Genomic DNA, 13,093 nt, shown 5'->3' with positions numbered 1-13,093 from the left:
AAACAAAGAGCGTTCTGTTAATGGTTATTGTCACTGCTGAAAGCCCATCGTATAAATCGACCTCTTGATTGAACCCAACCCGACTTGTGTGATATCTGCCAAGTCTTTTACAGGGCCGAGCTCTTTGATATTTGTGACGGCCGAGCTCAATCTGTTTACAACTCTAATAAAGTTGGTCTCTCCAAAAGTTTCCACATATCTTGCAGCAGTCTGAAAAGCGCTTTTTGTGGAGAGCTTGAATAAAGCCCCGAATTCCGATTGCTTCACAAGGAAGTGGAGTATGAAGCCCAAAAAGCCAATCGTCAAACTAAGTTTGTAAATTGATAAACCAAGATTTATTTTTGGCCAATGTCTATTCCGATCGCCATCCCCCTCTAGAGATGTGATTTTCTTTAAAAAATTCGAGGGGCTGTTGATCAATGTTTCATTGAGACTTGAAGACACTGCCTTAAGACTCATAAAAGAGGAAACAAGGCTCAGTCTTGAGCTCTCGGCATCGCCAAATTCTGAATTAACCAAAGTCGCAAGAGAGTCTACCTGATCAAATGCCTTTTGCAAAAGTCCTGCTTCATGTAGAAGCTCTCCTTGTTGTTGAGATTCTTGAGTGGCAATAAGAGCTTTTATTTCATCAGGATTAGGTGTTTGCGATACAAGCCCCCGCAAGTACGGAACACGCCGAAGTCTTGACGATGTCATGATGACAGAGTCTGAATTGAAATTTTTGAACCAAATGTCGAACGTCTCACTAGAATTCGGTAGACACTCAAGGTCATGGTACTGTATTAATTCAGCCGCGCTTTGCAATACCTCAATGAATGTAGACTCATTCAAATTCGAAAAAAGGCTCGCAGGCGAGAGAAGGGAATGTGCAAGATCGGAGTCAATATTTTCAAAATCACAATTATCCTCTAGCCCCAATTCATCCAAAATAATAGACTTGTAGTGTATCAATATAGCAGCGTATATGTACACACTAGCAGTTATAGACCCATGTCCTAGAATGAAATCCCACGCAAGTAAAAGTAGATTTCCATTGGTTAAGTCATGACTGAATAGTGTTAAGATGGACAGCAATGCTGGGAGGAACTTGTAGTCGTAGTACATGCCATCCGTGGCTATGTAATTGTTGTTTGCGTGTTTCAAAAGTTCAAATAAGACCGGCTCGGTATTCTCTATCAAAAGCGGGATGAGCTTCAAATGGTTAGTGGTGAGTGAAATGTCTTGAATCATATAATCTCGCAAGTGATTGATGGTCAATGCCTCCAAGATACAAAAGGCGTTTTCATCGGAGCTTTCGCGTCCTTCGTCGCACACCAATAGTACTACACTCGCGATATCATGGTACCCTTGATAGTAATTTAGCGTGGGATACTTTCGTAAAACACGGATTACCAAGCAGTAAAGTCTTTTGCGCAATATATCGATATCTTCCGTTGTAAGAATGGTCGTGTATGAAGATTGTCCTCCCACATTGAACGAGTGGTATTGGCACATCTCTGTGAACAGCCGTTTGACATCAAGCATAACTTGTGCCTCATCTTTATGAGGGGGCAAATCGTTCACCGAAAAAAGACCATGGTCAGAAAATTCCGTGTGAGAAAATTCTGAGAAGACTCCGATTCTTTCCCCAGCACATGGAGGCAAGCATGCAATAGATTGATCGAGTTGGCCTCTAGCGAGTTTTGTGTCGGTAATGGCTTCAAGCCCCAAAAAATCCGAGTAGGCTGCCACTCTGTCCGCTTCATAAATTGAAGCACTCGAAGAAAAAGTCAGTTGTGGTGCGGATGCTTGATGTTGCAGAACACCAGATTGAAAGTTGTCATCAAGCAGCTCAGAGTCCTCCAACACAGTTTGCAGACTCCGAGTTTCTGAGTATTCGGCCGAAGACACGTTTTCTCCCACGTCAACTAGCAGATAATCCAATGCTGACAGGGTCATTGTCCTTCAAAGAATTCCAAAAGTCTTTTTCACGGTTTCGATATGCACCTTATAGCTTGGAGCGTGAGAACCCCCCAGAGTATTTGGCAAGCGCGATTGCGAACACAGTACTGATTACCTGACTGCTGTTCAATTTTATGTAAGAAGATGCTTCACCGTGATCGAGAGAAAAGCTGAGAGTTGTTCGTATTTGAACCAAGTCTTTAGAGTATGTTCCCTTATGCAGTTTGCCTCTTAAAGTTTCCAGAGTCTCCTCACAAGTTCTTTGGAATACTATAGCGTGCTAGGCGACAGTTGTATATTTGAAGTAGTGAGGTATAGCTTTGATTTCATAGAAAAACAGGCTTTCGAAATGGATAAAGGCTTATTGAAGTTTTCGGTTTGTTGTGCAAAGTCTTGATGCGATAAGACAAGCAAAAACTAAGCGCAGGCCCAGGGGCCAGAAAAAAACTCCGCGAATTCCAAGGAGAGCAGGCTGGCAAAAAGCAAAGAAACGAACCTCATGGGCGGTGTCATAAAGCCCGTCTTGATGACAGACTTTGATTGCTGAGATCTAACTTACCTTTAAACTTGAATTTATATGTGTACTTCAGCATGTTTTTTTTTTCCTGACTCATGGGCCCTAGGTCTTCTACCCACTCCTGCTCGCTCGTGACTATCTCCTGATACTAATTTTCCTGACTAATGGAGCTCATACCAGACAGTACATGTCGCGCCCCACATTTCGCCCCGCCATCTCTTCCCATACAATGATTGGCATACGCTCTCTCTTACCATACACTGTCATGTTTCGCGACACAACATCGATTTTCGGCGATTGAAGAAAAATTCCGCTCTCTTTATCTCGATTTCCTCAATAGGGGGAAAGCCGGAATGGACCCGCGGCTGTTATCTATGAGCGGCCATGCTATGTGAGTTTCCGTGGCCTATAAATATAAAGCCCGCGATTTCCTGTCACTGGACAATTTACAAATCATCGAGCGTAGTGAGCAAGCACTTTCCATCTCCAACGCAAACCCCCAGCTTTTCTCCAAAAAAACTCAAAGATGTCATCCACTGAATTGTCCATCGAAATTGACGGCGTACCAACTCTGTTTCATTTTATCTGGTTGAGGGACCATTGCCACTGTTCGGCGTGTTTTTTCGACACCACCAAGCAGAGATTACTCAACTCGGCCACGATTGATGAGAACATCCATCCAGCCAAGCAAGAGTACGATGGAAAAAATTTGTCTATCGTGTGGAGCCAAGACAATCACCTGTCGGAATATCCAGTTGACTGGTTGCGCGTACACGCCTACAATCCTCCACTTATTGCAGGAGACTTAAAAGTAGCAGGTGAGAAGGAGATCTTGGAGCGCACACTCTGGACGACCAGTGAAATCAAAGACGTAATGCCTGTTGTGGACTTTCCCAAGATTATGGCGTCAAGCGACGAAACCGATGGGGAAGAAGCCATCAAAGAATGGTGCTTGAAGCTCTGGAAGTATGGATTCACACTCATAGACAATGTTCCCGTCACCCCAGAGGACACCGAAAAATTATGCGAGAAGCTCATGTATATACGGCCCACTCATTATGGTGGCTTCTGGGACTTCACGTCTGACTTGGGCAAGAAGGACACGGCATATACAAACTTTGACATCTCTTCTCATACCGACGGTACATATTGGTCGGACACGCCAGGTTTGCAGCTTTTTCACCTCTTGTACCACGACGGCACGGGCGGAACGACATCACTTGTTGATGCTTTCCAATGTGCAGAGAAAATGAAGAAGCTTCACCCAGAGAGCTACGATCTTTTGACGAAGATTCCAATTCGTGCACACTCAGCAGGCGAGGAAAAGGTTTGTATCCAGCCAGACATTCCGCAACCTATCTTCAAGCTAGACCTTGAAGGAAACTTGATTCAAGTTAGGTGGAATCAAAGTGATAGGTCTTGTATGGATATTTGGGAAAACCCAGCAGATGTGCCCAAATTCTACCAGGCTATCCGCCAATGGTACAAGATAATCAGCTCCCCTGAGAACGAAATTTTCTATCAATTGAAGCCAGGTCAGTGTTTGATCTTCGACAACTGGAGATGCTTCCACCTGAGAACGGAATTTACAGGAAAGAGAAGATTGTGTGGGGCATACATCAACAGAGATGACTTTGTGAGTAGATTGAAGTTGCTCAATCTTGGCAGGAAGGCCGTATTAGACTCGATCTGAACAGTCGTGTGAAATCGAGCATTTTCGCCGAACTTTATTCTTGGGAGTTAAGCTTCAAACGAAATCGCCTAGTTTTTCTACAGTATCGATGGTGAATCTTTTCATTGAGTATCTAGAACAGAATTTAAAAAGTTTAGCGCCAAAAAATTAGATTTAGAAGTCATGATCAGTGGAAGATAGGAATCTTGTCCCAGTCCCAAGGGTTGTTGAAACGCAACCCCACATCTAGCTTGGAGATGGACTTCAACTCAGCGTCAGAAAGGTCAAAGTCGTTTACCTCCAAGTTTTGCACCAAGCGTTCTGTCTTGTTAGATTTGGGAATAACTGCAAGACCTCTTTGAGTGGCCCATCTCAACAAAACTTGGCCGGCAGACTTATTGTGTGCTCTGGCAACGGACAAAATTGTGTCATGGTCAAACAAAGTGACGCATTCCTTTACTTTAGGGTGATCTAACTCGATAAAAGACTGTGGGCCAAAAGACGAGTAGGCAGTAATAGCAATGCCCTTTGATTTCACATACTCAACCAACCGGGGCTGTTGCAAGTATGGGTGGTGTTCAATTTGTAGAACAGCGGGAGCAATTTCAGCGCCCCTAAGCAAGTCTTGGATCAAAGCTCCAGAAAAGTTCGAAATACCAATGGATCTGATTTTACCTTTCTTGACCATTTTCTCCAAAGCCCGCCACGTGTCGAGCAAAGGCACGTCCTCGTAATGGAATTTGTCGCCGTCACCGCAGTAGAACCCAGGTGGGTACTTTTCCTCAAAGGGAACAAATTTGAAAGCAATGGGAAAGTGGATGAGAAATAAGTCCAAGTATTCGACGTTCAAGTCACCCAATGTCTTGTCTAGGGCCTTTTCAACATTGTCTGGGTGATGGAAATTGTTCCAAAGCTTGGATACCACAAATAACTCATCACGTGCCACCAATCCTTCATCGATCGCTCTGTTGAGTCCCTGGCCAACTTCTTTTTCATTTCCGTAGTCTTGGGCACCATCGAACAATCTGTACCCCACTTTGATGGCATTGTAGATAGTATCCGCGCAAGTGTCGTTTGTCACCTTCCAGCAGCCAAAGCCCACTTGGGGCATTTCGTAGCCCGAGTTCAATTTGATAGTGCTCATTGATCAATTGTGTCGATATCCTAACAACTGTGAGAGATCTAGTAATATAAAGCAATGATTGCGGCTGGCGCGACAATCCATGAATTTATAGGCCTACGAATGCGGGGCATGAGCGTGGGGGACACCTGGCAATGTACATACAGTCCCACGGCAAACGGACTTCTGGACCGCATTCCTAAATTGGAAACCAAACCGCAAGCGCAAGTACCCGATTTTTGAGCTAACCGCGTCTGATGTCCCCCACGCTGCGGAGTGATTTGTAAGCTATTGGCGACATAATCATTTCTCCGCAAAAGCCCAACACTACGAGCTGAGCACGTTGTATATCTGAATTTTCAAACTTCATTTCACATTTCAAATGCTACTTGGACATAGTGTTTTTTTTTTGCCATATGCTTCCTCGTGTGCTTAGTTGTCTCTGTCAGTGCTGACAGATGTTGCCGCAATGTATATCTAATTTGAAAGGCAGATATACCCCACTTTTGAGATAGCTTTTCTTCCGTTTCCTAGAGTTGATGTCTGCGTCGAATAGTAATTTCGCATTCACATCAAACGATTAAAGAGTGAGTCGAGCAATTGTAACAGCCTTTTGTAAAAAAAACCAAGCGAAACAAAAAGTTTTAAGAATCCAAAAACAAATGAATATTTGGGTCGAAACCGATTTGTCAGCTTCAGCATTTGTCGCAAAGAGCAATAGCACGCATACCTGAAGGCATACGCGCTCTAGAATTTAGTTTGGTCCATAAAGAATTTAGTGCGTACGAGCTAGCTTGAATTGAGACAAAGTAGGCCGACATGAATTGCATAGCTTGAAGCTAACCAAAAATTCAAGTTCAGAATCCTGTGAAAATCTCTCGCCGAAAGGAAGCGCGTCGCGGCACGACAAGCACTCGCACAACGTCAACGAGAATACAGATAGCTTTCGAAAAGACAGCCCTTTTTAGTTTGATATTTTCTGAAGAAGGCTATGTGTAAGAAAAAATGGATCTAGTCACAGACAGTATCTTGGTCCTCCCTCTTGCAATTGAGATCTTTCAATACATTTAGTGTTTTGGAAGGTCGGCATATAGTCCTCTCGGACCGCGAATAAATGTAAACAGTGCACGTCGCGCAACGGAATATCAACAACAAGCAACTCACTCTGAACATTGAAGAGAGAAACTAGACCCAAATCCATCACACCGTTAGATTTCAGCTCTACTATAAGCTTGATACCTCAATGAAACAAAATCCGCTCTTCCTCAAGATCAAAAGATCCTCCGATGCATCTCACTTTGACCTCTGCACAAACAATGCCATTTCTTTCCAAGACACAAGATATGACTTCTCGTCTGTTTTCCAAGATCTGATCCCCACGGATTGCCTTCTTCTGCTCATGAAATACTCTGCTACTGTCATGCTCATGGGACCTGTCGGCAGTGGGAAATCCACCAGCTTGCTGGAAATCCTTCGGTTCTTCACCAGCTTGGGTGGAAATGCTAACATAAATGCGTGTGAAGTCAGTAAGAACAGCAGTTTTGTTGATTTACTTGACGCTGCTGCCTCAAGAAAATATTTGAGCTCCATGCCGATTGATAATCAGCTCAAAAAAGTCTCGCTCGACAGTCGGGTCATCCTGAAATTGCTGAAAGAAAGGGGCATGGCTTCGAGCGCACCTCGCGCGTGTTTGCTCGTGAACATTTACTATGATTCCAAGATGCTCTCTATTGTTGACATGATGGGCTCCGAGATTACAGATGTAGACACAAGCAGCTCAGTAACAGCCTCTCACAATTTCCACACGGCCCGTCATCTAACCTTCAACCCAAGGACGGGACGCTCTCAAAACTTGATGACAAACTTGATACTCCGGAGAGTCTCTTCTTCAAACATCAGCTTCATCATGCATTTGGACCAGAGCGGCAATGTGGACTTGATCAGATCTTCTTTATCGAACCTTGCGCAGGTCGTGAGAACCTTCCGCCCAGATCCAGCTCAGTTGTTCTATCCGCTGCGTTCTTCATCTCCAGCATCGTCGATACCGAGCTACGCCAGACCCACTATTTCTTCGGCCAGCCCTAACAATCCGCTGTCCTCATACAAAGTGAGTAAACCAACAAAGAGACGGCTTGCTCCTCCCGCAGAACTGCTTGCGAAATCGGCACTATCACATCGTCAAAGACCATTGGCTTTACAAAAGCGTGGTTCCAACAGCCCAAGCCATAAGTCAACCGAATGGGATCAGCTTCAAGAGACAGTGATCACTCTTCAGCGACAAGTGAATGATCAACGATCACAATGTGTTGAATCTATTGAAACTCTACGCACTCAATTGCATCAAATCAAAAACCACTCTCTTGTCGTCGTTCGAAATGGCCTATCAAAAGCTCGACTTGGCTTAGAAAACATCTCGGCCGAACTCAGAAACCAAGAGGCAATAACTGAAACTCTTGAAAATGAAGTTTGTCAGTTAAAGTCGGAGAAACGTGTCGCCGAATCAAAATTATCGGAAACCTCACAGTTTCTCCTCGAAAAAGAAGCTGAATTGATGAGTGTGAAAGAAACGACTGCAGAAGAAAAGCGATCATTGGCCGCAGCATTTGAGTCCGAAGTGAACCTGATGAGGGAAAAGTATGCATCACTCGAGAAAATTAACTCTTCCTTGGCACAATCCAAGGACTGCTCTGAGAATGAAATTTCTAGACTTCGGAGTGAAAATGAGCACTTGATCCTAGATAATAAGAATCTCACCTCAAATCTATCGCAGGCAACGGAGGAATGCATTTCACTACAAAAACAAATGCAATCTGCGCAAGAACTGAACTCGTGTGACAGAGAATCTTTTGAAAGAGTGAACAGTGAGTTAACGGCGAAAATCAGTCAGATACACGAGCTTGAAGCACATGTTAAATCAAAAGAAGGCATTTTGATCGAAAAGACGGCAGTTTTTAAAGAAGAAAGGCATAAAAATTCGCAAGAAATCGAAAGACTAAAGAAGCAGGCAGAGTCCAAAGAACATGAGTACCATGAAAGAGAACAGGATATTCGCCAGAATATGGAGCGTGAAATTGCAGAAAGCAAGAAAGAAGTGAAAAGGCTTGAGATATTAGTCGATCAGACCAATACCAAATTCAGATCATTAGAAGAGAGTACCAAACTCCAAGAAAGTGAAATCAGCACGCTCAAGGCAAATTTGCAACAAAGAGAACTCGCAATATCTGATTCCCGCTCGCTTCTGGAAAAATGTTCCCAATTAGAGACATTGATCCAAGAGCTCACCGAGAAAGCCAAGGAAAAAGATATCGAACACGAAAGGCATGTAAGTCAGCTCACTGAAGAAATGTCTAAACGGGGGGCGAACTTAGGCTCGCCCAAAAAGATTGTTGAATATCCAGATTTAGATTTCAACAACGGCAACAACACGTTCTCGTCTATTGATGTTTTCGACGATCAAACAGAGTACATGAACTTCTTCAGAAGGCCAGCCTTAGGAAGATCACCCATTGCCAGTCCAACGCGAGCCTTAACAGAGTCCAATGTCCGCGCTACTGTGGAAGGGAAATTGACAAAAAAGTCCAGTCTTGTGAACCTACAACTAAGACCATTAGATCCAGCCGAGCAGGAGAACGTCGGCAAACCATAGGTCGATTGAGAATTTTTGAACACACTATATAAAAAGCACATTGAATTCAGTGAACAGCGCATTTGTAAATGTTGTATTAAAGTATTATACCAGCATAGAGTCGGCATACAGACCAGCAAGGAATATCAACTCGAAAAAAGTCAGCCGAGGCGATGGCAGAACTTGCGTTTACACTGTAGCTCATATTTAATATCAACCTGAGGCCATACTTCAAGGCACAAACATGATAGTACCTAAACGGTTCTCCGATCTGAGTAGAATCTGACCACAGGGCCCATACCCGTAACCTCCACGGTTTTTTCGAACCAACTCAAAAGCAATGCACCGTGTTTAGCACCGTAGCTGGTGGACATGATCTTGTAAATGTATTTGACCAACGTGTCTTGCTGGTCAGAGGATAGTTGAGAGACGAAGGAAGAGAACTCGTGGGTATTATGGTTGTTCTTGATCGATACAAGGACTTCGAAAACGGTTTCAGTGTGTACATTTTTGGTTTTCTCATCACTGACATATGGCGGAGTTTCCAAAACTGCTTGCAAAGCCTGCAAAAACTGCCCCAGGGATAAAGCTTGCTTTACTTGCTGGGCAATAGCGGCGATCTCACTTGGAGTCACAGGAGGAAGATCCGGTACCAAGTCCTGCTTGGATAAGTGGTTTTCAGGCTCCAACGCATCGATGTCAATTCTTCTCCAATCTTCCATTTTTATTCGACAAAACAAAGAATTCGTGGTTTTAAGAGGTTGATTGTTTAACAGGTGAGACCAAGGGCCGAAGATACGGGCTGTGGTTTGTATTGCGCAGGCTCGTTGCCTCTGACTGTGAGGTGCACGGGTCCTGTGGGGAGAGCCAAGGATCTCTAGGCTACGAAAGCCACTTCCATTTAGTTTCATCATTTCTATATGTGGTCGGTGTAGCTTGCTGCTCCTTCAAACGTCAATACATTCTTCCTTTTCTATTCTGTATTCTTGGTGTATGTGTTTGTCTGGTGCATCGCAATATATACTTAGTCGAGACATCTGAGATGGCTCGTCGAGTAGATTTACTTAGCATCCAGCCAGCATGAGCGCAAGTGGCTGAAGGTTTATGTTTTTTGACCTTCCAAAATTCATTGTGTCCTCATGTGCCGCCAAAACCCCGCGTAGTCAGCTCGAGACAGCTATTTGCTATGTTATAATCGAGCAATTTGGGACCTCTAGTTGAAACAGATCCGATCTGTGAGGACAGATTACGACGACTTGGATCTCTTGGTGCTGCTCTCACTAGCCTCGCCTTCGTTGGTCTGGATGTCCTCACCCTTAGTTTCGTCCTTCGCCCTCACAAAATCATCCAAGAACTCAATCACTTTGGACTTCAACTCCAACGAGTCAACGACAAGAACAACGAGCCCATCGCTGCCCACCTCATATTTTATATGCTCCTCGTTTGGAAAAGCCACCTTTTCGTCAAACTTGTCAAAAAAAGCATCGACCTCATCAAAGGTCTGCACACCATCGAGCATTCTTTCTTCCATGTCTCCCTCCGGCGCATCCAGCGAATTCACCACAATAATGGCCCTCAAGGGGTTGTCCAAATCACCATCTTGGTCGGTCTTAAAAACAATGTCGGATTCTTCGGCCATGCTTGCGGTGCTGAAACGCTCAAGAAAGCGCAAGCAGCGATGGAATCTTAGATGATTAACGGTGCTTCTTGAGTGCAGGCAAGACCATTGCAAAAATGAGATATTGCAAAATTGGGACCAACAGCGCCTCCTTGTTTCAGCTACCGCAGATGGATGTACTAGAAAAATATCTTCCCATCTGAATGAGCTAGCTCCCGTTTTCCGCCGGGCGAGCTAGCATGTTCCTACAGTAGACGCTCGTCCTTTCCACGTCAACTATTTATTGAATGCAAACGAAACTTACTACCGCGGGCGGACTGCCAAAGACTGGAGCAGAGCTTCCAAATGTCTCTTCCTCAAACTACAATTTGAACGGCGCATCGCGTGCGGTTCAAGCGCTCCACTTTTTGAACTTGTTGATCAAGCCGTTGGTGGATGGATCGTGGGCAGCAACATCGTCAGAGTTGTCCAACTCCGAGCCAATGACCTTGGCCAAGACTTTGCCCAACTCAACGCCCCACTGGTCGAACGAGTTGATGTTCCAGATGGCGCCCTCGACGAAAGTCACATGCTCGTAGTAAGCGATCAAAGCACCCAAAGCAGCAGGGGTGATTTTCTGGGCCAAGATCGAGGTCGTTGGTCTGTTGCCCGAGAACACCTTGTGGGGCACCAAGCCGCCGGTGGCGCCTTCCTTCTGCACTTGTTCCTCGTCCTTGCCGACCATCAAGGCCTCGGATTGCGCGAAGAAGTTGGAGGCCAACATGCGCTGGTGCAAGTTGTTCTCGATGGGGTTGTGAGACTGGGCGGCGAGAATGAAGTCCGAGGGAATCAACTTGGTGCCCTGGTGCACCAACTGGAAGAAGGAGTGCTGGGCGTTGGTGGCGGGCTCGCCGAACAAGATGGTGCCGGTTTGGTAGTTGGTGAAGCTGTTTCCTCTGGTGACAGACTTGCCGTTGGACTCCATCGACAACTGCTGCAAGTAGGCAGGGAACCTGTGCAAGTACTGGTCGAAGGGCGCCACCAAGTGGGTCTGTGCGCCGAAGAAGTTGTTGTACCACACGGACAACAAGCCTCCGGTGACCGCGATGTTCTCCTCCAAGGGCGCAGAGGTGAAGTGGTGGTCAAAGGCCTCGGCACCCTTCAAGAACGCCTCGAAGTTCTCGTAGCCAATGTAGATGGCCACGGACAAGCCGATGGCCGACCACACCGAGTAGCGGCCGCCGACCCACGACTCGAAGCCGAACATGTTCTTGGTGTCGATGCCGAACTTGGACACCTCGTCCGCGTTGGTCGACAAGGCAGCAAAGTGCTTGGCGATGTGCGCCTCGTCCTTGACCGACAGCAAGAACCAGGTCTTGGCGGAGTTCGCGTTGGTGATGGTCTCGGCCGTGGTGAACGTCTTGGAGGCGATCAAGAACAACGTGGTCTCGGGGTCCAAGCCCTTCAAGGTCTCGGCCAAGTGCGTGCCATCAATGTTGGACACGAAGTGGGCATTGAGCCCGGGCTGCGAGTACGCCTTCAAGGCCTCGGTGACCATCACGGGGCCGAGGTCCGAGCCGCCAATGCCGATGTTGACCACGTCGGTGATTTGCTTGCCGGTGTAGCCGGTCCACGCGCCGGATCTCACGGCGTCGGAAAACTCCTTCATGTGCTGGAGCACGGCGTCCACTTCGGGGGCCGTGTTCTCGCCGTCGACGGACATGGGCTTCATGGAGCGGTTTCTCAAGGCCACGTGGTAGACAGCACGGCCCTCGGTCTCGTTGATCTTGGCGCCGCTGAACATGTCGTCCCTCAACTGCTCGACGCCGGCCTCCCTGGCCAAGGCGAGCAACTGGCTCTTGATCTCGTCGTTGATGATGTTCTTGGAGAAATCGAACAAGATCTCGGACCCGTCATAGTTGGTGAAGGTCTCGGAGAACTTGTCGAGTCTTTGGCTGTCGGAGGCAAACTCGTCCTTGACTTTCAAGGTGCGGCCCACCTTTTCGTAGGTGGACTCGAGCTTTTTCCAGGCGGGCAATTCCGAGGACAAGTTGAACGACGACTGGCTGGACATGGTCAATGGGGTGCTGGTGCAGTGCTTGGGCAAAACTGTTTTTGGACTCTCGGTGCGGGACTAGTGGCCGGTGAGAATGGGGCTTGCGATGTTGTGCTGGGTCAGTATTTTTGGGTACAGTGCCGGCTCACCCTCGCCCTAAATATAAAGATCCACGCGGTCGCAGTGCCGGAACAATCCGCACGTTGCTTAGCGAGCAGGGCCTTGGGGCACCTGGCGACGGGCAGACGTCTGCTCTTGGGTCCTTTGGATTTTTTTTGCTCTGTTGGTTTTTTGGTTTCTTGGTTTTTTGCTTGTTTGGTTTTTTTGCCTCCCCAGATTGATCATCTGCCGCTCTTTTTTTTTCGAAGGGCCGGGCTGGGCCCAGCAGAACTTGCGCTGCTTAATACTTTTTTGTTGTGCCGGAGATTGCTCGCTGCTAAGCCTAGATTCATGCGCTTAAGGCACTTAGTAATGAACGGCCAGGTGACTCAGCAAAATATGAAGCCTCAGGGCGGGCCAGCGAGGCAAGATTTGGCAGGCCCAGCGATGAAAAAAAAAAAAAAAA

At 46.4% G+C, this 13,093-nt stretch overlaps 6 protein-coding genes across 6 annotated transcripts; 1 reads left to right on the top strand and 5 right to left on the bottom strand.

The window, feature by feature from the left end:
• Window positions 1–30: 30 nt before the first annotated feature.
• On the bottom strand, window positions 31–1,938 carry GYP8 (Gyp8p; the record flags this gene model as incomplete). The annotated part of the gene is made up of 1 exon (XM_018854386.1): window positions 31–1,938. The coding sequence occupies one exon, from the start codon at window positions 1,936–1,938 to the stop codon at window positions 31–33; it is 1,908 nt and encodes a 635-aa protein (XP_018709768.1).
• Window positions 1,939–2,984: 1,046 nt separating this feature from the next.
• On the top strand, window positions 2,985–4,151 carry METBIDRAFT_46766 (uncharacterized protein; the record flags this gene model as incomplete). Its single annotated transcript, XM_018858073.1, has 1 exon — window positions 2,985–4,151. One exon carries the CDS (start codon window positions 2,985–2,987, stop codon window positions 4,149–4,151), a length of 1,167 nt encoding a protein of 388 aa, XP_018709767.1.
• On the bottom strand, window positions 4,119–5,284 carry GRE3 (trifunctional aldehyde reductase/xylose reductase/glucose 1-dehydrogenase (NADP(+))). Its single transcript, XM_018856295.1, has one exon. It carries the CDS (start codon window positions 5,272–5,274, stop codon window positions 4,318–4,320), a length of 957 nt encoding a protein of 318 aa, XP_018709766.1. The 5' UTR covers window positions 5,275–5,284; the 3' UTR covers window positions 4,119–4,317.
• Window positions 5,285–9,129: 3,845 nt separating this feature from the next.
• ARC15 (Arc15p) lies at window positions 9,130–9,597 on the bottom strand (the record flags this gene model as incomplete). Its single annotated transcript, XM_018858037.1, has 1 exon — window positions 9,130–9,597. The coding sequence occupies one exon, from the start codon at window positions 9,595–9,597 to the stop codon at window positions 9,130–9,132; it is 468 nt and encodes a 155-aa protein (XP_018709765.1).
• Window positions 9,598–9,955: 358 nt separating this feature from the next.
• METBIDRAFT_220720 (uncharacterized protein) lies at window positions 9,956–10,788 on the bottom strand. Its single transcript, XM_018855137.1, has one exon. It carries the CDS (start codon window positions 10,512–10,514, stop codon window positions 10,122–10,124), a length of 393 nt encoding a protein of 130 aa, XP_018709764.1. The 5' UTR covers window positions 10,515–10,788; the 3' UTR covers window positions 9,956–10,121.
• A 96-nt stretch (window positions 10,789–10,884) lies between these two features.
• Window positions 10,885–12,546, bottom strand: PGI1 (glucose-6-phosphate isomerase; the record flags this gene model as incomplete). Its single annotated transcript, XM_018858067.1, has 1 exon — window positions 10,885–12,546. The coding sequence occupies one exon, from the start codon at window positions 12,544–12,546 to the stop codon at window positions 10,885–10,887; it is 1,662 nt and encodes a 553-aa protein (XP_018709763.1).
• Window positions 12,547–13,093: the final 547 nt, after the last annotated feature.

This window comes from Metschnikowia bicuspidata (assembly GCF_001664035.1).
Source record: "Metschnikowia bicuspidata var. bicuspidata NRRL YB-4993 chromosome Unknown METBIscaffold_7, whole genome shotgun sequence".
NCBI lineage: Eukaryota > Fungi > Ascomycota > Pichiomycetes > Serinales > Metschnikowiaceae > Metschnikowia > Metschnikowia bicuspidata.
The sequence above is the reverse complement of the archived record's forward strand: the minus strand, read 5'-3'. Positions and strand labels throughout refer to the sequence as shown.

Bases quoted from the DNA above. Each gene is read 5' to 3' on its own strand.
- GRE3 (XM_018856295.1), bottom strand. From the start codon at position 5,274: ATGAGCACTATCAAATTGAACTCGGGCTACGAAATGCCCCAAGTGGGC.
- METBIDRAFT_220720 (XM_018855137.1), bottom strand. From the start codon at position 10,514: ATGGCCGAAGAATCCGACATTGTTTTTAAGACCGACCAAGATGGTGAT.